The following is a 23,345-nucleotide window of genomic DNA, read 5'->3' as shown; positions in this document are numbered from 1 at the left end:
GGCGATGGCGCAAAGAGTGACACCGGCGGCGGCGGAAACAGCGACAGTGGTATTGGGTACACCGGCGGCGGTGGCTGCTGCAGCAACGGTGGTGGCAGCGGCGGTGGCTGCTGCAGCAACGACGGCGGCGGCAGCGGCGGTGGCGGCGGCGGCAGCGGCGGCGGCGGCGGCGGCAGCGGCGGCGGCGGCGGCAGTGGCAGCGGCGGCGGCGGCGGCGGCGGTAGTGGCAGCGGCAGCGGCGGCGGTGACTGCAGTGGTGGCGATGGTAGCGGTGAGAGATATTAGGGTTGGAACTTCACAAACCCTAAAAATTTCCCAAACTCGTCGGCTCTGATACCATGTAGAAACACGAACAAGAAGAGGAAGAGAAACAACGATCACGATGTAACGTGGAAAAACCCTCAACAAGAGGAAAAAAACCACGAATGAGGAGGAGCCGGTGCCCACTAGCCGCCAGACTCTCTCTCTCCTTTGTCTTTCATTCACACAATAAGGATTAGGGTTACACAACTTAAATAATGCCCAACAAGGGCTACAAGTTGGATCGGATACGGATCCGGACCCGGTCCCGAGACCCATCTAACATACTTCAACATATATATATATATATATATATATATATATATATATATATATATATATTAGCAATATGACTTCTTAGTAACGATTTTTTTTTTAATTTTAGTCTAGTTGGCAATGGCATCTGGTAATATTGACCTGTGTGTGTATACACATAAAGACCTCCAACTAGCCCCTTTCCTCGATTTCGAGGCCCATTGAAACAGTAATTAAGAGGTACGTGAGCAAGATTGCTTCCCCATGCCCCAATTCAATGGCATACGAATAGGTGAGAATCTCCAAGAGCATACCGTACCATTAAGGCTTGCTAGTGTAGCATACTTTTTAGTGCTAGCGAATATCCTTGATGTTGATGTGCTTCAGTTGAGATGAATGAGTCATAAAGGCTTTCTTGTGAAACGATACCTTCGGTACTCTCTCTTTGCTTCCATATATTTTCTTTTCATGCTTCTTCCTCCTGGAATGTCAATCCTTATAGGTTCAAAGTTTCAAACCCTCTGGGGTAAGGTCCCCACTTTATTCAACCAAAAAATTACCTGTACAGAAGACACAAAAACCTATAGAAGCCAAATATAGTTGACACTGCCTGCACCCATGTTTTCCAACTAAGCATCACTTCAATTATCAGTACCAGCCTGCATTGCCCGTGCTGGCTCGTGTGTTTATATATGTTTCTTGTGTGTTTCTTGTGTGTGTATGTGGATGTGAATCTCTTTTTCTCTTGCAGGATGGTTATAACGTTTGAGGTTGTTTTCTTGCTTAGCTAAGCTCCTCTTTGTGCTATCTTTACTGAAACGTGAATAGTCATTTTCTTGTAGTTAGAGTTTTTGATCCTTTATGCAACAGTTGTGTTACGATGAGAGAGAGAGAGTCCAAAAGAATCTTCAATTAACGTAACCCTAATCTCAAGTTAAAGAGATTAGGGCTGGTGGTACGGAAATAGCAAAAACAGTCCAACAAGTATAAGAAACTATTTAAAGACCTACTCTCTAACTTTCTAATATTGCAAAAACCCTCTTTAACACTCCCCCTCAAGCTGGAGCATATATGTCAATCATGCTCAGCTTGTTACAACCTCTCAGGAAATCGCCTATGGGAAGAGCTTTGGTGAAGATATTAGTTGCCTGATCTTCCGAAGAAACATGAATAGTGCTAATAATTTCTTCTTGAACTAGGTCCCGAACATAATGACAATCCACTTCAATGTGTTTCGTCCTCTCATGAAAGACAGGATTGTTTGCAATATAAGTCGCTGCCTTGTTGTCACAATATATCTTCATTGGGAGATTCACCAAAACACCTAACTCTACAAGCACTGATCTGGCCCATGACATTTCATCCGTAGTTTGAGCCATAGCCCTATATTCTGACTCAGCACTAGATCGAGCTACCACATTCTACTTCTTGTTCCTCCAAGAAATAAGATTACCTCCCACAAAGACACCAAAACCTGTGGTAGACTTCCTGTCATCTACAGATCCTGCATAATCAGCATCACTATACGCTTCGATGTCAACACCTTCTCCCTTTTTAAACCATAACCCTTTTCTCGGGGGCTGATTTCAAGTATCTGACAATCATTAGAGCAGCATCCCAATGAACATTTCGAAGTTTTTCCATGAATTGACTTAGCTTATTCATAGCAAAGCTAATGTCAGGGCGAGTGACCGTCAAATACAACAGTTTCCCTATCAGAGATCTGTAAGATCTAGAGTCAAAAGGCTTTGATTCATCATCATGTATATGAATACGGGGATTCATGGGAAGTGTCGCAGGTTTAGCTCCCAATAAACCCGTTTCCTGCAGAAGATCAAGCACATATTTTTTTTGAGACGCTACAACTCCTTTACTACTACGGGCCTCCTCAATACCAAGAAAATAACGGAGTTGTCCAAGGTCTTTTGTGATAAAGTGTTTTTATAGAAACTCCTTTGTCTGAGCTATCTCTTGGAGAACAATATCATCAACGTATACAATCAATATCACTATACCAGATGTGTCTCGCTTGATAAACAATGAGTGATCAAGTTGGGATCTTCGAAATCCACACTTAGATAAAACCTCAGTCAGCTTATGGAACCAAGCACGGGGACTCTGTTTAAGTCCATGAATGACCTTCTTTAGTTTGCATACCTTAGCACACTCTCCCTGTCGTTCAAAACCCGGTGGTTGCTACATATAGACTGTTTCAGAAAGATCTCTATATAGAAAGACATTTTTTACATCTAGCTGAAATAGAAGTCATTCCCACTGGACAACAAGAGATATAATCAGTCGAATAGTGCCCAACCGAGCCATTGGCGAAAAGGTCTCAAAGAAATCAACTTCATAAGTTTGTGTATATCCTTTTGCGACAAGACGTGTTTTGAACCTTTCAACTGAGCCATCATAATGATACTTGATGGTAAACACCCATTTGGAGCCAACCACATCACAGTGCATCGGTGGATCCACCAAGTCCCAAGTCTCCCGAGAGATAAGAGCATCCATTTCCTCCTGCATGACTTGCCTCCACCGTGAATCTAACATGGCTTGATGGTGAGAAGACGGGATAATGTGACTAGACATAGCTCGGTCAAACTGCACCAAACTTGTACTCAGATAGTCAACAGAGAGAATTAGAAATCGGATGTAGTGTGCACTGTCGCTTGCCCTTGCGAATAGCAATAGGGAGATCATCTGTGGAGTAGTCATCATTTATACATGAGTCAGGCTTATTTGTGGAACTTACCTCTTGAAAAGACTCTAGTGGGCGGTTGGGAGGGGGATTGAGACGACGAGTGTAAACTATGGAGGATCATGGAAACTTCACGGGGCATAGGTTGAGAGAGAGGAATCTACTCAAGTGACACAGGTGGAATAGGAAGAGGAACAAATACATGCATCTCAGGACAAGACTCAAATAATCTCTTTCTTGGTCTGGGGATCAAAATACTTATATCCTTTTTTATTAGCAGAATAGCCAATAAATACACATTTGACAGCTTTGGCAGCAAGTTTGTTTTTGTCTGGGCCTAGGACCTGCGCAAAGCAGGTGCATCCAAATACTTTGGGAGGTATATGAAATAATGATCGATCTGAATATAAAATTTGAATGGGGATACATTCTTGGATGGCTGATGAGTGTAATCTGTTAATGAGATAGCATGCAGTAACAATAGCATCACCCCAAAAGTAGGCAGGTATGTGAGAATGTAGCATGAGGGTGCGGGCCACATTTAGGAGTTGCTGATGTTTGCGTTCGGCGACACCATTTTGTTGGGACATGTGGGGACAAGTAAATTGAGGTCGAATTCCATGATTGGCATAAAATTGAAGTAGAGCAGAAGACTTGAATTCAAGAGCATTATCAGTGCGAATATTTTTGACAAGAAAGCTAAATTGAGTTTTTATTTCCTTGACAAATTTTTGAATAATACATATGACTTCAGATCTTTCCCATAACAAAAATACTCAACTGACTCTGGTAAAATCATCAATTAAAACAAGATAATATCAAAAACGCGAGTGAGAAGGAACACGACTAGGACCCCACACATCCACATGAAGGAGATCAAACGGACTTTGACTAGAAGAATTCTGACTCGAAGGAAAGCTACTCTGTGTATGCTTACCTAACTGACAAGCATCACATAAGAAGGATTTTGATGCAGAGATATCTGGAAACATGCGACGAAGTTTGGACACTGATGGATGACCCAGTCTAAGATGCCACTGGAAAGGAGAAGTCTTCGAAGGGAGTGAAGATGCAGCAACATCTACTCGGACAAACAGGAAGTAGATACCCTCACGCTCATAACCGCCACCAATCATCTTCCCAGTTGGTAAGTCCTGAAAAGAACATGAACCAGGATAAAAAAAAATGACTCTACACTGTAAGTCAATAGTCAGCTGCTTAACAGATAAAAAATTAACAGGAAACTGAGGAGCATATAGCACATGTGTAATAGTGCTTAAGTGTGGGAGGTAGATATCACTGCTGCCCAAAATATGAGACAACTTGCCATCAGCCAGTCTGACATGTTGTGGTGTAGAGAATCTGATTAATGATGAAAACTTTTGTGGTTGATTACAACAGTGCCTGGAGGTGCCAGAATCTATTATCCACATCATATTATCAATGGGAACACCAACAGAGAGGGCTGAGTCTATTACAGCAGTATTGGCAAATGTAGAGCAAGAACAAGATCATATTCATCCTTCTTTAAGTTAAGGGAATATGACATGGATATAGGAGGAGTAGTAGAAGACTCAACTATAGATCTTGTCGCCCTTGAGGGATTTCCATATGAGACGGGATTTCCAGCCATAGTAAACTCCCAAACAGAATTTGACGCACAATATATGTAGGTATAAGATGCAGTAGCAGCAACAATGGAGAAAAGTAACTTCACGCACCACCGCAGGAGAAAAAAAAATTATAGGATGGGCAACAAACAGGGATCTGTAATCACTAGATCTAAGTCACGGTAAGATACCAGCTTACTCCACTTTTAGCTGATGATTGTAGCAGCTCCACTTCTATTTGTCTCACATACGACAGCACACACACACCTAGCACAACACAATTTTGCTCCACATAAACAGCCGATGACTTCACATATGGCATATCAATTCTGCAACAAAGTTCTAATCATCACACATGACCAACATACTCTGATCACGCCAGAAACTGCATCCACGACCAGAGAGACTGCTGCTGATTTCTGCATATTACAACAGACTGTTGATTCCAGAAGATTGTTGCTGGCCCACGTACAAACTTCCAAAAGACTGCTGCTGATTTCTGCATATTACAGAAAACTGTTGCTGCTCTGCCTTCAGTCGCACCATCCACGACAAGAACAAGGCTAAAACAGCCTCCAAGATCAGTAGATCAACTCTGCTCCACACGATCTGAGGTTTCACATCCACAATCTATAGATCATCCTACTCCTCACGTCAAACTTCATCCATAACAAGCAAATTGACTCCACAGACAACAGCTCCTCATGTCAACGTTTGACTCAGCCCTTCACGGTCAACGTAAAAATCTGAGCAGCAGTAACATCCACGAGATCCACTTAGGGATCTGATCACGCCTTCCACATCAGCGTGATCAGGCCCTTCTCCGCACAGCCCACCCAACCTCTATTCTCTTACCGTCTCCTTATTGGGTGATAAGAGGGAATAAAGATGGGTGATGAGAAGAGGGAGGAAGAGGTCGCCGGAGGAAGGTGGTCGGTGGAGAACTCACTTGGCTGTAGACTCCGGAGAAGGCTCTGATACCATGTTACGATGAGAGAGAGAGAGCCCAAAAGAATCCTTATTAACGTAACCCTAATCTCAAGTTAAAGAGATTTAGGGCTGGTGGTACAGAAAACAGTCCAACAAGTATAAGAAAATATTTAAAGACCTACTCTCTAACTTTCTAATATTGCAAAAACCCTCTTTAACAAGTTGCATTATGTATTTTGAAACCTAAGCAGTTACTCAATTAAGGTAAGGCTTGATAAGGACAGCGATTATTGAGTTCTAGTTTTGCAGATCCCTTAAGAACTATCTTGATTGTTTTCGTGCCTATTCTTCTTTTGGTTTGAGAGGCTGTAATGGGTTATGCTTATGTTTGTCTTTGATGGTTTAGATCTTTTTATGTTGAAAAGATAGCTATGCTCTGGTTTGAACTTTAGATTGGGACTGACATCGATATTTTTTGTATTTTACAACCGGCAGTGATGTTAAATGCTAAGCCTTTTTTAAAATCCGAAGCAAACACAAAGCTCATGTTCCGTTTACATCACTAACAATGTTCTGAGCCCTGTAACCTGTCCGTCAGGTCCCAATCAATTTCTAGTTTTTAAACCAAAACTCTTTTTTCTTAATCTAAAAATTTGAAAACTGAGACCAGTACAATCACTCAAACCAAATTACTGAAAGTATTCCTGTCCTATCAATGATTTTCAGAAGCAGCTGGTAGCATAGTCGAAGTATCATGTGTTTTCAGATATTTAGAGAAATATATCGCCCCAATTGTTTGACGTATCTTTTACAAATTCCCTGAGAATGACTTCTTTATATACTTAAAGCATTTAGAAGGATGCGTTTGCAGAGGAGAAGGATGCCAGTGCGAGGCAGATTATATGTATCAAATAAAATCCATGTCTCTAGAGACTATTCAAGAAGGAATCTGAGTCATCTTTCTTTATATTGTGGATATATATAGGACCCTCTCTCAAGCACTAAGGAAGTCACTGAAATATCCGGCCAGATTCTTGTTGTATGTGACGGATAAACATGTTTAAGCGTGGCCTACAGTTGAATGTATGAAGCTTTGTAAAATATGTGCAAATTGTATGTTGTGCAATGAGATAGCACATCAAATATGATTGGATCTTTCATTAAAGTTGGTAATTTAAAATTTAACCACATAGTGCATAATGTGACTGGATTATTATCTACATTTCCAAGTACATCTAGCTAGTCCCTTTTATGAACTCAGAAATTTGAAACTTTAAATGCAACAATGATCGGTAGTGCTCATCCGTACCTTGTCACTGTTGGTCCTGTTGAAACAATAATTTACCTTCACAATACATTAACTTGCACTGCCATTATTTATGTTCCAGGGCCGTAAGTTCTCCATCAAAGGCCTTTTGGGCACTGATGTATGCTATGATATTTTTGATAAGGGTTCTCTTGTGATATTCAGGTTGGCGCCACAGGTACGATGCACATGTATATTCTGATTTTCAATAGCAAATAATGCTATTTTAGTGGTTCTTTATCAAAGTGTTATTGATAATTTAATGACTTGCTCTGATTTTCGATACTTGTAGGATTACCATCACTTCCACATGCCAGTGTCTGGAAACGTTGAGCAGTTCGTTGAAATTCCAGGATACTTGTATACAGTAAATATCAAGGACTTTACCTCGTTATCTTCGTAGCAATGTAGCATGAATACTTGACATTTGGAACTGAAAATGGTCACAACACTTGAAGGACCAAAATTCAATGGCGTGTTGAATACCATGTCATGGATTTGTTATATTGGTCTTTCCAAACAAATTCCAATATTCTTGTTTGTGATCCTTTCTGTTTCCATAAACTGTCGTCCGTGTGACCATGTTTACGTGTTTTGTGATCTTGAATAGCTGCCAATGCCATTGAGTCAGGTACACTTCCAAACTTTTCTTGATGCTGATCCCAAGAGAATTGGAGCTTGTATAAATCAAGGCAGGCTTCATTAGCTTGCCCGGTTATGTCGGTCATGATAAATATACAGTTCAGATATTGATTAGGAAGTGTGTAAACCGTGTCGTACTGGAGCCTTAACTTAGATCCAGCAATTTCTCATTTATGTTGCATAAAAGAGCGTATTTGTCTGATTAATTTTACGGTCTAGACATGGATCTGGATATGAACCTTCCAATCCTGAATGTTGACCTTTCCAGTGCCGAAGTCAGATGCATTTGGGTGTGGTTGCTGTGTGATTGTTGTGTCATATTGTGTGTATCCGTGTGTAAATCTTTGAAATTAATGGCTGAGTGTGCCACATTACATTGTTTGTCTAACAGGTCAACCCCATAGCAGTTAACAGCAAATACTGCAACGTCTTTACAGAAAACAAGAGAGTGGTGTCAATAATTTCAACATTATGTTTTGGAAAGGTTGGTTCATTTTTCAGCTTAAAATTTCTGATTCATGTCATAATATTATGCTTCCATTCCGTTGTGTTCTCTGGATGCATCTTCTTTTGCTTTTGCAGCTTTGGGAGTTATTTGTTGATTCATTGTCAATCTTTCTTGTTTGGAGCTTTAAGAGATTAGGTTGTTGGCATGCTGCTCCTTTCTACAAACATGCATAATATATATAGGAAAGTTATTAAAACCTGACCACTTAGGTAAGAAACAAAAACCTGACCCATTAAAATTAATTATTAAAGCATTTTTTTTAACAATCTAACCTTAAAGATATGATCTCAAGAGTAATTTGGTGAGAAACATATATTATGTTAGTCATTTTTTACTTGAACTTTTAATTAAAAAAAAACGCTTTATATCATCAAAATTTTCATAGTACAAAATTCAATTTTTTACGAAAATAACTAGAACTGAAACATGATCATTGATCTATTAATTAGTGTTTATAAACATATTAACAGGTTCACGTTTTGTTTAAAATACCTCTTAACACAAATTTAAGAGATCTGGTTTTTGTCTCTTACCCATGTGGTCTAGCATTTACCAATTCCTATATATATATATATATATATATATTCTACGCTCTGAATCTGACCGTCAAATTTGATGGTCATAATTTATTTAAACCAAAGTATTTGTGGCTTTCATAAATAGATATTCACCGTGTCCCCCTTCTTTTTGAGTCTCAGGTTGACCTGATGATGAATATGAAAGTCAGAAACGCTCTGTTTAGATGACCAAAAATCTGACAGATAGCTTTGAGTCGTAGTTGTTACTTTCGTTTGCACCTTCGTCCATGCTGTACACACACAAACACATACTTTCACCTCAAAAGGGATATATCTATGTCTGAGAAGTACTTAACCTAGTAGATGTTCCCTGCTCTATACTGGGTAAACCAAGATGCTTGCATATCAATTTAAATTAAACAATTATATGCGTTCTTGCTTGGTACTGACTTCGCCCAACCAGTAGGAATGTGATCTACTTATTTCTAATGTATTCACTTTGTAGTACCGATTCAGAGGTGCTGAAACAGATATTTTAGTTAAACTTTACTTCTCTGTGGTCTTTAATTATTGCAGGTGGCATTTGTTGCCATTGGAGCCACGATGGTTGGCAGCATTCATTTTTCAAAGAAGAAGGGAGAATACGTCAGGAAAGGGGAAGAGGTCTCCTGCTCTTCGCACTTTTTTCTTTTGCTGCTAATAGATATTCTGGAAACTATACGTGACTGTTTGGTCATTTTGCAGTTTGGGTATTTCAGTTTTGGTGGAAGCACTGTTATTTGCGTTTTTGAGAAGGTGTGTTGTCTTCTGAAACTGCGTAAAAAGATCCATTGTCTGTAAAGTGTTATTTCTGAACAGAATTAAGCAGGCAGTTAAAGCTCAATAGATACCTTCATGCCTAGTTTTCCTTAATTTGCATAAATGAACAGTTCTGATGATCAACAGATATTCAGCTGTATATGCTTCTCTTCTGTTATTTGTGAATGAACCCGTCTGTTTCATTGGTCTGCTTTTAACAGGGTAAGATTGACATAGAGGAGGACCTACTCGCAAACAGTGCAAGGTCACTCGAGACTCTAGTTTCCATGGGAACAATTCTGGGGAAAGCCAGCAAAAATTCATGTACCACATTCTGAAGACAGCATCTTAGAAGCCTAAATAGTTTCTTAATCACTGATTTGAAACATTTCATGCCGCTGTCTCCCTTTTTTCTATTTCCTGGCCACTTTCACTGGTTAATCGTTGTTGTACATTTTACATTTTGTCTCATCATTGTATGATTATTATTGTTGTTGCTTTTGCATTACATCCGTTGTAATATGAACTCTGGCTGGTATATTTAAGACACCGTGCATCAATAGGACCAGCGCAATCAACAGATACTCACACCTCTATTAATTATTTCCGAAACACATGCGTCGGATGAACCTTAGAAAAAGGATGCAGGAAACCCGGTGTATGGCAAATGAAACCGGCCCAAAGAAGTTGTTCATTGGAAAGCCCCTGGGTTTGCTTTTTCAACTTAGACAAAAAATGAAATATCTGATTATGCCATAGTCGCCTCCTGACAGTACATTCGCTCGAAACCGATATTTATAACCAATATGATGATGTTTAGGGCATTACTCTAAACTCTACAAGTACCGATTTCAAGATTTAGCATTTCAACCCTTCCGAGGGGAAACCAACATGAACGACAAGGAAAACAACAGTTTCATAAGCTTATCAAACATGGCAAGCGAAAGCAAGCCACATGAAACGGAAAGAATACAAAGCCCTCGAACCAGGGTCAAGATCTGACATTCCTTTCCAAGAGAAAGCAGCTCTACAGTTGTTAATGACGTTACAATGGACAGAAAGCCACGGGAACGAGTTCCCTGCTTATGAATCGAATTCAGTCGCTGCCCTGTGAAGTATGTGAGTGGAGGAGAAACCATGCTGCGCCGTACTTCGACACGAACACGGCTCCTATTACATTGTTATCCAGATGGGAAAAAGGAATGAGAAGGAAACGGTTCAAAAATGAAACTTAGTAGTACAACAATTTCCTTCTGAAACCACTATAAATTTACAAAAGACGCAAACCAAGGGAAGGTATGCTGCCACACAGTATGCTGATACCGATTATCGGTCCTCTTCTTGCAGCCAAAGGGTCATCCCGCACACTAAATCAGATACACATGATACATATAGGTCATTGGCAGTTTCCTGTTATGGAGATGGCTTCCAGTCAAATTGAAGATTACTGAAGTTGTTCACAGATCCCAGTCCATTCAACATTCTGTTCCCCATATCCTGCGGAGAGTTGAGACCGGGGACCTGCTGAGACAACGATGGCATGCTGATTCTACCATTTAAAGCTGGCAGCGAGCTGTCAGACGCAGTTGATCGCATTCCACTCACTGTGGCTGCTGATATTGGGTTGATTCCTCCAACGCTACCAAAGCCAACGTTGCTGACGCCCATGCCACTTGAAATTCCATTACCAACCAGACAATTGGCTCCTTTTAGAGATGTATTTCCTGCCTGCATATTGATTGTATTTAAACTTTTCATCTCGTTTCCTAAGGGACTATGGCCCACCATGTTACCCCCATTGTTCAGTTGGGAGGACATCATTATTTCTTCTATTATTTGCTGAACAGAGCTTTGAGAATCATCTGGATCAACATCACCTGAGTGTGAGGACTGTGGTGGGGCAATATTAGCAGGAGAATTTGCAGAGCTCGAGTGTGCAGCGGGTGGAATAGAAGATTGAGCCAGAGAGTTTGGTGGAGCAGACGTACTGGGAAAGGGTGATGATGGATTGGGATGTGATGGTTGCAGTGACGTTGAAGAGCCTGCTGACGATATCTGAACTGCGCTTCCAAAAGCAGTGCTGCCATTATTTAATGGATTTTCTGGTCTACCATTTGCATTGTTCTGGTGGACAAGGCCTCCTATGGTGCTTCCAGCAGTAATGGTGGATGTGGGAGACGTATTCAGTGAGTTGGTGAGCCCAACTGCCCCATTACCTTGTGCAACGTGCTGAACAGCCGGAACAGAGTCCTCACCGTTTTGGGACCTTGACTGTTCTTGATGTTGCTGTTGGCCATTACTCGTTCCACCTGATCCTGTGGTTCTCCTTGGGAAGTTGATCAGGCTTGCTACAGAGGAAAATGAAAGTGAATTACTGACATTGGTGTGCTCATATAGGGCCATCAATTAGAGGCATTGAGTACCATTCAAAGGACAATTAGATAATCGTTCTAACAAGTAGCATCAAACCACACCAAATTGACCAGGTAATCCTAGTGATCATTGCATAACACCTCAGTAACGAGCATTGTCACAGTGACCATTATCATGTTTAAAAAAAGGGAAGACATGGATTTTAAATAAAGAAATAAGAAAGTAATACGAAAACAACAACATGCTTAGACTGTCAGTGAAAGGCATTGTTAGTAATACAACATACTAGTTTCAGGAAGAACTCCAATGCGAGCCATTTTGCAACAAATAACTTAACTTTTGTAAGAATAAACTACCTTACAGAATTCCATCATATTGAAATAAAGAACCATGCAGTCTTGATATGATTCACTTTCACTGCTCGTTGTTTGGTTGGTCAACTGAACCATCATGACGTCCTGGTTGTCACAGTGATAGTTCCGAATATATGGACTTCAAATTCAGCTCAATGTGTCTTATCTACATTGAAGCTATAATTTATAATGACGCTTGCAAACATTTTCACTTAAAAAGGGAAAAAAGGAAGAGCCGTGTAACAACCAAAATCCTAAAAATGAGACCCATTTGCAAGTTGACACCACTAAAAACTGTGAATGGCCTGGATAAACCTTTCCATTTTTCCTGCTCAAAAGATCCTTAACCATACGATGTTCATGGATGAAAAATCTTCTAAAGGAATCTGGTCGAATGCGAAGATTCACAATAGTATTTTGATTTTGTTAGGCAAAGTATGGAAATACAAACAGATTAAATATAATATGAGCAAAAACATCAATAGTAAAAAAAAAAAAATTAAAATTATTCGTATGGCATTGACATTGTCTCAAACAAATGATATTTCTTTTCTGATTGTATTTTCTCTATGCATTATACCAACATTTGAAACTTTTACAATAAACTTACAGAAGATTATCAATATCTGCAAATGTGATTAAGCTTCCTACCTCCTTACTTATAGGGGATAGAGGAAGTTTGATTCCATTTAAGGGGATTCTTCTTTTTTTTTCCCCTTTTTTCCTTCCAACCCTTCTACGCTCTTGCTTTCTTCATCTCTCATTTGCTCATAATCATTTGCTCGTAATCATTGCTCTTAACTCATTCTAGATAATATCCACAATTTGCTTGTAATTTCTTTGTTGCTTTCCACTGCCCAAATAAATCAAAATGCCCTGCTTCCCACCTTTTTTTTTGCTTCTGTTTCTCAAATTGGTAAATTTGCTATTGAATAAGTCAATCATTAGGACATTTTTCTCTTGTTCTGTTTCCAGTTTGAAACGTTAACACTATTAATGTGATTTTCTTTTCACTATTTATTTAGCAGGAAAAGAATCTACTAACGTGATTCCAACAAGTAGGTTTTTTAAGCACTTCACAAATAGATGGCCCACAGGACATTTATGATCAAGTACAACATGCCCTGACATTAGCAAAAAGTGATCAAAGGATTAATACTAAGTAAACCATCTACGTTCGATTTATATATATAGAGCTAGTGCAACTTGCACTTATACCATGCCACCTAAATATTTTCTTACCTTCAATCTTTAGTACCAAAGAATCATCCAGTAAAGCACACACACAAAATCAATACACAACAAGACCAAATCAACAAGCTGCCTCATCTTCACCACAGCAGCATGTACAAATCATGTGTGTCAAAACCCAAAGAAAACTACCAATAAGCATTGCAAGCAGATAGGATTTTACATTCTAATAGACCATACAATATATACAAAGAGAAGACATGCTCATTGCTCACCCATAGGACCTGTCCCAGTTTCTCTGCTATAATCAATCAAATCTTTCATACTGTTTACTACCTCTGATATCTGCACATTGTATATCCGAAACTTCATCAAGCCCATATATTTGATAAAAATACATACTGTGCAAGCATTTTGATTAGTCTGCAACATTAAGTTCAATAAGAGTTACAGGGATCAAAGATGATATGAAAGGCATTTCCTTACACTTTATCCTTGAAGATCAATTGAACATGCAATTCATAATGTTTATAGGAAGTAAACCATGTCACCTGGATGTTGGGTGCAGGTGCAGCACTTTTGGTGCGACATATGTGTGTGTGTGGGATGATTCAAATCTACCAGATTCCGAATGTTGCCGGGTGGCTAAAAACTAAAAATCCATCCTTAAAGCACCATCAACCGTTGCTAAGCGCACCTTCAACCATTGTGCACCATAACCATCCTTATGGCATTGGCGACTTCTTTTGATGACAAATTTTTTATTTTTAGCCATCCAACAGCATTCGGATTTGAAACAATTACAGGCATTATAGATTATAACAAAAGCATTTCCTTACACTTTACCATACAACTCTTAATGTTTACAAGAAGTAACACAGACGCTTCAACTATGTTGTACTGTGGGGCGCAGGTGCAGGTGCAGCACTTTTGTTATATGTATATATGTGTGTGTCTCAATGTGTTCTATTTTTATATGTGGGCCTACGACTATATATATGTGTGTCAAGTACAGGTGCAGCACTTTTGAGAAAACTTGGCTGCAGGTGCGACTATATATATGTGTGTGTCTCTGTGTGCATGCATACGGAATGTTTTGTAATAAGCCTCTTATCTTAAAAAGACAATTCTAAAGAAAGATGGTTGAAAGTTAAAAAATGGGCCAATTTTTTGGAAATGGTAATAAAAGAAAGGTTAAAACAATATATATATATATATATAACCCTAAGCGTCTGCAAATTCTCATTCATGCTGTCAGGTAGCTTTCCTCTTTTTCTTCTCTTCTTTTTCTTCTTTCCTCCTTACTCCCTTTTTTTTCGTTTTCGGGTCAGTCCTGCTCGTAAAGAGCACCTGCGCCAGCAGGTACACCCGCATTGAAACTATTGTGTGCATGTTACTTAATGCTTCGATGAGGCCACTGCACCCATATCATACCAAACCAGGTGGCAATGCGGCTCCAACACAGCAAATACAATTGTCAGCTGTAACAAGTGAGCAAGGAGGGATTTGAAACCCCGACATCGTGGTTCATAGCCACGTGCTCTAATTGCCTGAGCAACTTTATGCAATCACTCGCAAACCATGGTTGTTGGGCAGCCAACTCATATATGAATATTAACCTTCACTTCAATTTCAATTTGGTGATGTTAAATGAGTCAGAAATTCACACATTTGTCAGTTCAGTCCAACAAACAACTTATTTTTTGTTTTGGTATGTAAAATTTCTAAATTTGGCCAGATCTTTTATATAGTCATGTCCCCGCACTCTAAAACTTTTGAAATTGCTTTGCACCCCTGTATACATTCCACACCCATGTGAAATAGTTTATACCTAATACCAGAAAATATGAGAAAATGAAGAAAACCTCTGCTATATTAAGTTCCAAAGGTACATTTGGTACCAAAAGGAAAGTACAAGATAAAAACAATTGCAATTAAATGTCTTTCAAGTGATACCAAAAACAGGGAAGGCAAAAAAGGCCTATCATGTGAAACAGCCAAAAAAGTTTCAATTCTAGAATTTCTTATAACAATTTGATTTATAGAAAAAAGCAAACCTGCAGGCAGCGAACATATCTCTTTGTGTACCCCAAATCATTTACCAAGGGAACCTCCATAGCTTTCACTAAACGACGAGCTGTTTCAACAAACCTAAAAAGCAAGTGCAAGGGCAAGGGCAGCTCGTCAATCACCATTCCATGTGTATTTTGCAATTTACTCTGGTGAATTGAAACACTTATAATAGCAACAATAACAATGATTACTTTCCAAAACAGGAAAACAAATAGTATGTTATAAAACAGACAGCAATAAAGACCACTGGAATGATGCAGTAGATGTTTCAGGTGGGTATATAATTGGTACATAATGATGCAGGGGACAATTAGGACAGATTTCTATTGTTTCACACACACTCAGTCCTTACCTTTGCACATTTATAGATGTATCTAAAGCCAAATATATCTATCACCAGCTTGTCTTAATGCACCAGTCTAGGAAACTCTTTCCTCTTCCCAATGCATTCAAAGAGCAAACAAGGTCGAGTCCAACAATTTCCTACTTCAGCATGCTAGGAAACAGAAAAACACGACGACATCACAGACAATAGCAATAGATCCAGTTGAACATCTAAAGCACAGTAGCTTTAGAGCGTATGAACAAGGCATCTGCAATGAACTTGCATGCAAATAGCTAAGAAATATATGCACTTACAATACAGCAAGGGATTCAATGGATTAGATTAAGGTTAAAGTTATTTAATTGGGTTCATCATTGAATGCAGGTCAGACATATATTCTCATATCATACCAAAACTAAATCGGTATAAATACCCCAGTCAAAATCTACACTTAAAGATCACCATATTTTAATCTATCCAAATTATTGACATGAATTAGTTGGACAAAATATTGGTTTTAAATTTGCTTTCTAAGTATGTCATAATGAAGTCAATTCCCATCCATCCTTGGGCCTGGTTTTTCTTACCAACCCAACAACAAAATTTGGTTCTGTCAGATATCTAGAAATTCAAAGTAATACAAATTTACAAACATTAAATGCCACCAGCAAGGTTGAAAGATTCCATAGATGTGATATGATTTGCTTATTGATCCAATAGGTTTATCTATCTGCTTTTAACTCTTACAAGATGCAGAAAATTCTCATCCCCTTCCTACGAAATGAATAAAGGGTAAAAGGTGTTGATGGCAGGTAATTGTACAACTTCATAATAGCACTTACAATTGCCTGGTGAACATTGAAATATTCCACAAAGGATAAATTTCCAATAAGAGAACATAAGTCCTCAATAAAACAAGTACCCAACTCAAGTCTCAAAACAATTTCCTTCGCAAAGCAGAAAATCTAGTTCATTTGGTGGACATACCTCAAGTACGATGAAGGTGATACTTTTCAAATTCTTCATTTGAGGACAGAATAACCAAAATCATAAGACACAAACAAATCAAACAAGGAAAGAAAAACACAAAGGTAATGTGTTGTCAAAAAGGAGAATAAAAGATTAGAAAAGAAACCATGTTCAAAAGCTAAGAATAAGCAAAAAGTTTGTGGAAATCAATCTTACAATACCTGGATAAAATATTAAAGAGTCAACTACAGAAAGTCATTTTTTCTTATCATTTAATAAAGTTGAAGTACAACATCTAAAAGTTTCTTGAACTCACCATCCATCTGCTAGAAGTGTTAATGATAGACCCACCAGATCAACTAGGAACATAGTCACAAATATCATTCTCGGTTTTTTAAATGCAAGATTTTTCTCGGGTACTTCTCAGCAAAGTTCTTTTTCTTGGGAAAATCTTGGCAAAGTTTTAAAAAAATGAAAAGAGTTGCAAAAATTAGGTAAGGTAAAATAAATAAGAAACTGATAAGAAGGCATAAGAAACACTCGATAAAACAGTAAAAAATATGTTTTTAATGATGATAAATAATTTAGTTAAAGTTCAAACTTGAATCCATGATATATCAGCATTAAAAAGAGGAAAAACAAAAAACTAGAAAATACATGAAAAGCATGCGATCAATTTATTTTTCGCGTTTTTCCAAAAAAGCAATTTTTTCTATTTTTTTTCATTTTTCTCATTAATACTGTGATATTTTAGTATTTGTGACACTGCTGGGAACCAACAACATCAAGTCAGAAAGAGTGCGTAGTATGAACAGGTACAAGAGACTGATGGATGTCCATGTATTGCATGCTTGCACATGCATCAAACTGAGTCTACATCACAAAAAGTAGAAAGAACACTAATGTTGCTTATTGATGATAATAAAGGAAATTTATGAGTTTGCTGGTTTTAGATTCAGTAAAATCAGAGAGAGAGGCAGAAACAGAGAGATAGCAAGAGAGAGAGTGCTGTCATAATACGAGGAAAAACTATTAAAAGATAGTTCCGCAAAACTACTAGAGAGAAATATGCCATACATGTTACAAGTATTCGGCAACTCTTGGGCTGAAAGATTGGATGATCCATTTTGAGTAGAAGCCTGGTATTTATGGGCCACTGCACCTAGCTGGCTAACCTGTACATGATGTCAAACATCAATAATTCAAAGACAAACCTGGCAAAACTGTCATGATAGTGAACATCAATATGAGCAGATACTTGGCTAGTTAATACCAAAATAAGCAATCTTACATAAAACTTCTATAAGCATGAGGTGACCGGGACCATCATTTCCAGACACTGAACCTACCTAATGGTTGTGCTTGTTTCTTTTTTCCTTATTTAATAGAAGGAAAGGCTCTCCCTTTTATATCAAATTAGAGAAAAGAGAAGATAGAGGCAGAGGTGCTACCTCCTCTGCTCCTTTTTGCTGTGTTCAACAATCACACAAAGCATCGGATACCAATTCTAGTGCCAGTATCCATGTAACATAGACAATAAATAACCCAGAAAAGGAATAATAGAGACTAATTTCTCAAACTTTCATGAATTCAATATCGAAATATACAAATAGAGAAGGGCTAAACATAGAAACACAAAGTTGATCTTGAAATAGCTGGCATATCAAGAGTCGGCTAATAAAACAGCATAAAGCCACTGAACTATTAGTAACCGTTAATTATGATGTCAAAATGCCCTCACCCTATGTGACATGGATACGTGGGATTACCCCACGTACCCGCTCCGGTATGCGGGCATGTGGAACCAGGTACCGCGAGAGTGTTGGGTACGGGTTGGATTGGGTTTGGGTCAGACCCTGATCTAAACTATAAAAACCCATTGTTTTTATGTTACGAAACAGGTCAAGCTCTTCAGCTCGACCCCGACCGGCGTTGTTCCACATTAGATGATGACTGGCGGTGGGAAAGAGCAAAACTTCAATGCTGTATCTGTGGAAGATGATACTTAAAATAGCAAGGTATAAATAGTGGTGCATGCTTTGACCCAGACCATAATTAAGCTGTGAAAAATTAACAACTCGTTGCATGGGAGACAGTGCCATGTTTCAAGGCACTTGATCACTAGAATGTGATTCTCAGTTCCCACTTTCACTGGTAATGCCATTATAAGATTTCCCTTGTTAAACATGTGGTTGAAATTTCTGTCAATGTTCTGAACATGGGCAACAAAAGAACTACCAAAGGAATCTTAACAACGTAAAGATGCAATACCGGAGATAGTATTAGCTTTCGAGGGATAAACTCCTCATGCCGTCTTGCACAAAACTCCCAGGAGCATATCTGTGCAGCAACAACAACAACAAGGCAATGAAATCTCTTAAGAATTTTTTTGTTCACAATTAAAAATAGAATACAACCCGTTAGAATAATCCATACCTTTAGATCCATATTGAAAACAACCCTAAGTTGACCATCACGTACTACACGTAATTGCTCAAACACGCTTTCCTGGATTGCTTTCCCATAATCCAAGACAATATGACCAGATGGTGTTTGATATTCACGAGGCATGTCCACAAACAGCAGTTCTTCCAAAGTCCCACTGTCATACTTGATCTTACAGAGTCTTGGCAACACCTCCACTGTTGTCTCTGAACGAAGAAAAAAAAAATAAAAAGCTCAACAAAAAACCAAAGAAAAGCTACTCCAGGAGGCATGCTTTCATCTACATCAATGACACATGAACCCAGTACTATATTTAGCATCTAACAGTGCTCTTCCAAAAGAATACCAGGGAAGGGCATGAACAAAAAATATCACACATCAGCAATACGTGAAATGAAGGAAACAAATCTGCAAACGTAAAGGATAAAAAGTATAGCACTTACCGAAACCACGTCCAGGTTTTATATTGCATATTTCACAGTGCCAGACATCCTGCAAAAGTAGCATAAATCAACACCAGAAAGTACAAGTTTCATAAAATCTGCTTTGAGAATGATTCTAGAAAGCATATACTACCATTTCCATAAAATAAAAAGGCACCAAGAACTTAACTGCCTCCTATATTTTTGTAAGCATCAAACTGGAAGAGAATACAGTAGGCGAATGACAGGACGAAGCACATGATAAATGAAGAAAGAGGGAAAAAAAAAAAGCATGCCTGAGGGAAAACCCCAGTAGTCTGCCGCCCATTCCCATATAAAGAAACACACCACCGTTTCTTGGCATGTGGAGCAAAAAACTCAGAGACAAACTTGCGCCAAAACTCAATGCTGTTATCCTGTAAAATAGTAAAGATTAAACAATGGTAATTAAAAAAAAAAAACCATAAATGCAGCCAGGTCAAACATGCAAGGAAAGGCAAGAAAGATTACAGCAGGTCTATGTTGTTGGTGATAAATATACTGAGTCAACCGCCGAGCACACATTCCTGGCTCATACATAATTGGTTTTATCGCAGATCTAAGAGGCAAATTGTGCGGTTGAAACTGCTGCATAGTTTGCTGCTGTAATTGTGACCGTTGCAGAGGCAATGTCTTAAACATCTGCTGCTGTTGCTGCTGCTGTTGCAAGAGACGCTGCTGCTGCAAAAGATTCATCTGTGCAACCTGCAATTGCATTTGCTGCGAAGGTTGCCGAGACATTTGCAGAAGCTGCTGCTGCTGTTGTTGTTGCTGCTGTTGGAAGAATAATGACTGGTCTGAACTCTGTGGCTCACTTTTAATTCCCGCAATACTTCTAAAAGATGCAATCTGTGGTTGCTGTTGTTGTTGTTGCTGCTGCTGCTGCTGTTGGGTCTCTAACTTCACAGGAGCCATGGTTCGCAAAGTTTGCAATTGTTGCTGTGCAGATTGCTCGTTAGCCACTGAAGGCTCCATTTTTACAGGCAGCAGGGCACGCGATGATGTCAATGTCTGTGGTCCATTTTGGTCATTGGTGAGTGCCCTCAGCGTCTGCAGGTGCTGCTGCTGACCACTTGCCCCCAACCCGATACTGTTCTGAGCAGAAAACTGCTGCAACCCTCTAACCCCAAGCATATGAGGAGACTGAATTTGCATGTTGGTAGATGAGTCCGGCACTTGTTGACCATGATGAAAGTTCTGCATCTCGAGCCGTTGGGAATGGTTGGGTTCTTGCGGAAGCTGATTACCGGAATTTGGGAAATGGGCACCACCAACGCCCATGAGAGATCCGTTTATGCCAGGGGAAATGGCACCAGAAGCATTTGAAGACGTGATCGACAGAGGTGAAGGATTAAATCCCAATCCGCTGCTGATGCCAGATAGTATGTCGGATTCTGCAGTCATGCCGATACCTCCCCTCTGAATGTTTCCTGATGCAGAAAGGCCAGGATTTGAACCACCAGGGAGCGGTCCATTTCCCCCATTTAGAGGCTGGTTAACACCAATGCCTGAGCTACCCCCACCAATAAGAAGAGAGGACGCATTGGACAAGTTGCCAGCTAAATTCATATTTCCATATGGCGAACGTGGTGAAACAAGGGATGGAAACGCAGGCTGTGCAGGAAGGGATCCACCCTGGCCTCCCAAAAGGCCAGAATTCGATCGTAGAAGAGCCGACGCGTTAACTGTTTGAGCACCCCCGACGGGTGTCGGAGGCCCTGACGGCACCATTTTTGACACCTATGTGTTTCGCGCCGCAGCAAACAGGTAGCTGAATATCCCAGTTTCAGCAATAAATCTAGCACAGATGTGAGCCTAACTTGCAAACTGATAACTCAGACATCTCCTATGGTGATACTTTGTCTACAATTCTGAACAATTGAATAGGTGGTGGATGATGTCTTAGAGAATTAACTATTCAATGATGAAGACTGAGACAACCAGCACGATCCAAACAACATGACTTTCAACTCCGAATACCTTCGCTTCATCCTCGGCAACAAATCTAATCCAAAAATCAGAATCCCCGAGTCGAAACAATTTTCTAGAAGGCTCAACGTAGACAAATATCGACGAAGGCAAGCAATCACTACACTTGTAATAACAGAACCCAAATCGATCTTCACACCATCAATCGCCTGTGAACACCAAGAAGACGCAACCACTCCATCCCCGGTCAGCAGATCCACAGCCAAACTGATAGTTCAAACTTTAAAGAAAAGGAGAGACGTTCAAGCAGCTATCACGCCATAGTCCCCACGGATGAGAACGTCATAAGAATCATGAATCCTGATCCTTTGATCCGACTTCCTAATCAGTGGAAAAGAAAATGGTATTATCATAACAAACAGAACAAAAGTCTAGAGAAACTCGGCGAGATCGCCAGAGGCAGTTCTAAGAGACCAAACTCCAAGCAGCAAAGCCATTCAAATTCCTGAAGAGAGGAAACAAACACGACCAAATGATCAAAAACCCCCACGAAAAACGCTAACCCAAAAAAAAAAAAAAAAAAAGACTTTTCCTGATCCAAGAATCACTAAAACCCTCTTAGAAAAACCATCACGTAGCCGAAGCAGGGAAAATTGGACCACCTTCACCCCCAAACCCAACCACGCCCGCCAATCCTATGAAGAACGAAACCACGGGGTTCCGCCGCCGCCCTAATGCTGACGGAATTCACGGCGAAGAAACCGACGATTAGCCGAGATCTACCCGCAAGCAGTATCCAGCAACACCTCGGCCGTCGCCGGAATTCTAGGGTTTCCAAGCTCCAAAGAAGGGGACAAAGGAAAACGAGAAGCGCTGTTCTGATAGAGTGCGACTCCGAAAGACCACACCAGGCTGAAACAACAACTACAACACGACTCTCTCTCTCTCTCTCTCTCTCTCTCTCGCTCGCGCGCGCGCACTGTGTAGCTAGGCAGGAATTGAGGGCATCATTTGGGAAACTTCCAGAAGGCACGAAGAAACCCTATGAAGTCTCACCTCTCCTCGTTTCTTCTCCTCCCTCTCCACACTCTGCTGCGCTGTTCTTCCTTCTCTTCATCCTCTCTCTTTCCCTTTCTCTTTCTAACCCGCCGTCTCTCCCTCTCTCCCAAATCCAACTACGTCTTCGCCTTCCCTCTGTATTCCAACTTCGTTCTCCCTCAGCACACCATCCCTCTCGCTCTCTCAACCACCGATCCTCCTCTTTCCCTCTCTAGACGACAGCAGAATCTCTCACTAAAACTGCGCCCCTTCTCCCTCTCTCTCTCTCTCTACTGCGACGTTGTTTCTCTCACTACAGGAAGGCGGTCCTTGCGGACGTCAAAATTCCATTCGATCGAGCTCATTCGCCTTCCGCCCTCTCCTTCCCTTGGACAAGAAAATTACAGACATACACCCTTGTTTCTATTCATTTCCTAAAGTTGCCTGTAATTTTAAAATTTACAAACAGACACCTTATTTAAACGATAACTTTCCAATAAACCCCTGTTTCAACTTACAAGTGGGGGGCATATGCTCTTTTTCAAGTGGGTACCAAGCCAAAGCCAAATTCCCCAGTTATCATCATGGATCTCAATTCCATGGATTTAAGGTGTGACTCC

General features: G+C 39.9%; 2 protein-coding genes across 2 annotated transcripts in view; one reads left to right on the top strand and one right to left on the bottom strand.

The window, feature by feature from the left end:
* The window catches only part of LOC116266885 (phosphatidylserine decarboxylase proenzyme 2-like), a 39,835-nt gene extending 29,759 nt beyond the window's left edge, over positions 1 to 10,076 (top strand). The window contains exons 16-21 of the mRNA XM_031648337.2: positions 7,185 to 7,280; positions 7,395 to 7,469; positions 8,136 to 8,228; positions 9,347 to 9,433; positions 9,515 to 9,565; positions 9,790 to 10,076. Of these exons, the coding sequence (XP_031504197.1) occupies positions 7,185 to 7,280; positions 7,395 to 7,469; positions 8,136 to 8,228; positions 9,347 to 9,433; positions 9,515 to 9,565; positions 9,790 to 9,906 (519 nt within the window). The 3' untranslated portion in view covers positions 9,907 to 10,076. The remainder of the gene's footprint in view (positions 1 to 7,184; positions 7,281 to 7,394; positions 7,470 to 8,135; positions 8,229 to 9,346; positions 9,434 to 9,514; positions 9,566 to 9,789) is intronic.
* Positions 10,077 to 10,535: 459 nt separating this feature from the next.
* Positions 10,536 to 23,061, bottom strand: LOC116267322 (transcriptional corepressor SEUSS-like). The gene is made up of 10 exons (XM_031649006.2): positions 22,744 to 23,061; positions 20,230 to 22,068; positions 20,016 to 20,135; positions 19,741 to 19,789; positions 19,289 to 19,503; positions 19,124 to 19,192; positions 17,930 to 18,027; positions 15,543 to 15,636; positions 13,761 to 13,830; positions 10,536 to 11,916 (listed from the first exon to the last, which is right to left on the bottom strand). The coding sequence occupies exons 2-10, from the start codon at positions 21,487 to 21,489 to the stop codon at positions 10,982 to 10,984; spliced, it is 2,910 nt and encodes a 969-aa protein (XP_031504866.1). The 5' UTR covers positions 21,490 to 22,068; positions 22,744 to 23,061; the 3' UTR covers positions 10,536 to 10,981.
* Between the last annotated feature and the right edge of the window lie 284 nt (positions 23,062 to 23,345).

The sequence above is a fragment of the Nymphaea colorata genome, chromosome 13 (genome assembly GCF_008831285.2).
Source record: "Nymphaea colorata isolate Beijing-Zhang1983 chromosome 13, ASM883128v2, whole genome shotgun sequence".
NCBI lineage: Eukaryota > Viridiplantae > Streptophyta > Magnoliopsida > Nymphaeales > Nymphaeaceae > Nymphaea > Nymphaea colorata.
The sequence above is the reverse complement of the archived record's forward strand: the minus strand, read 5'-3'. Positions and strand labels throughout refer to the sequence as shown.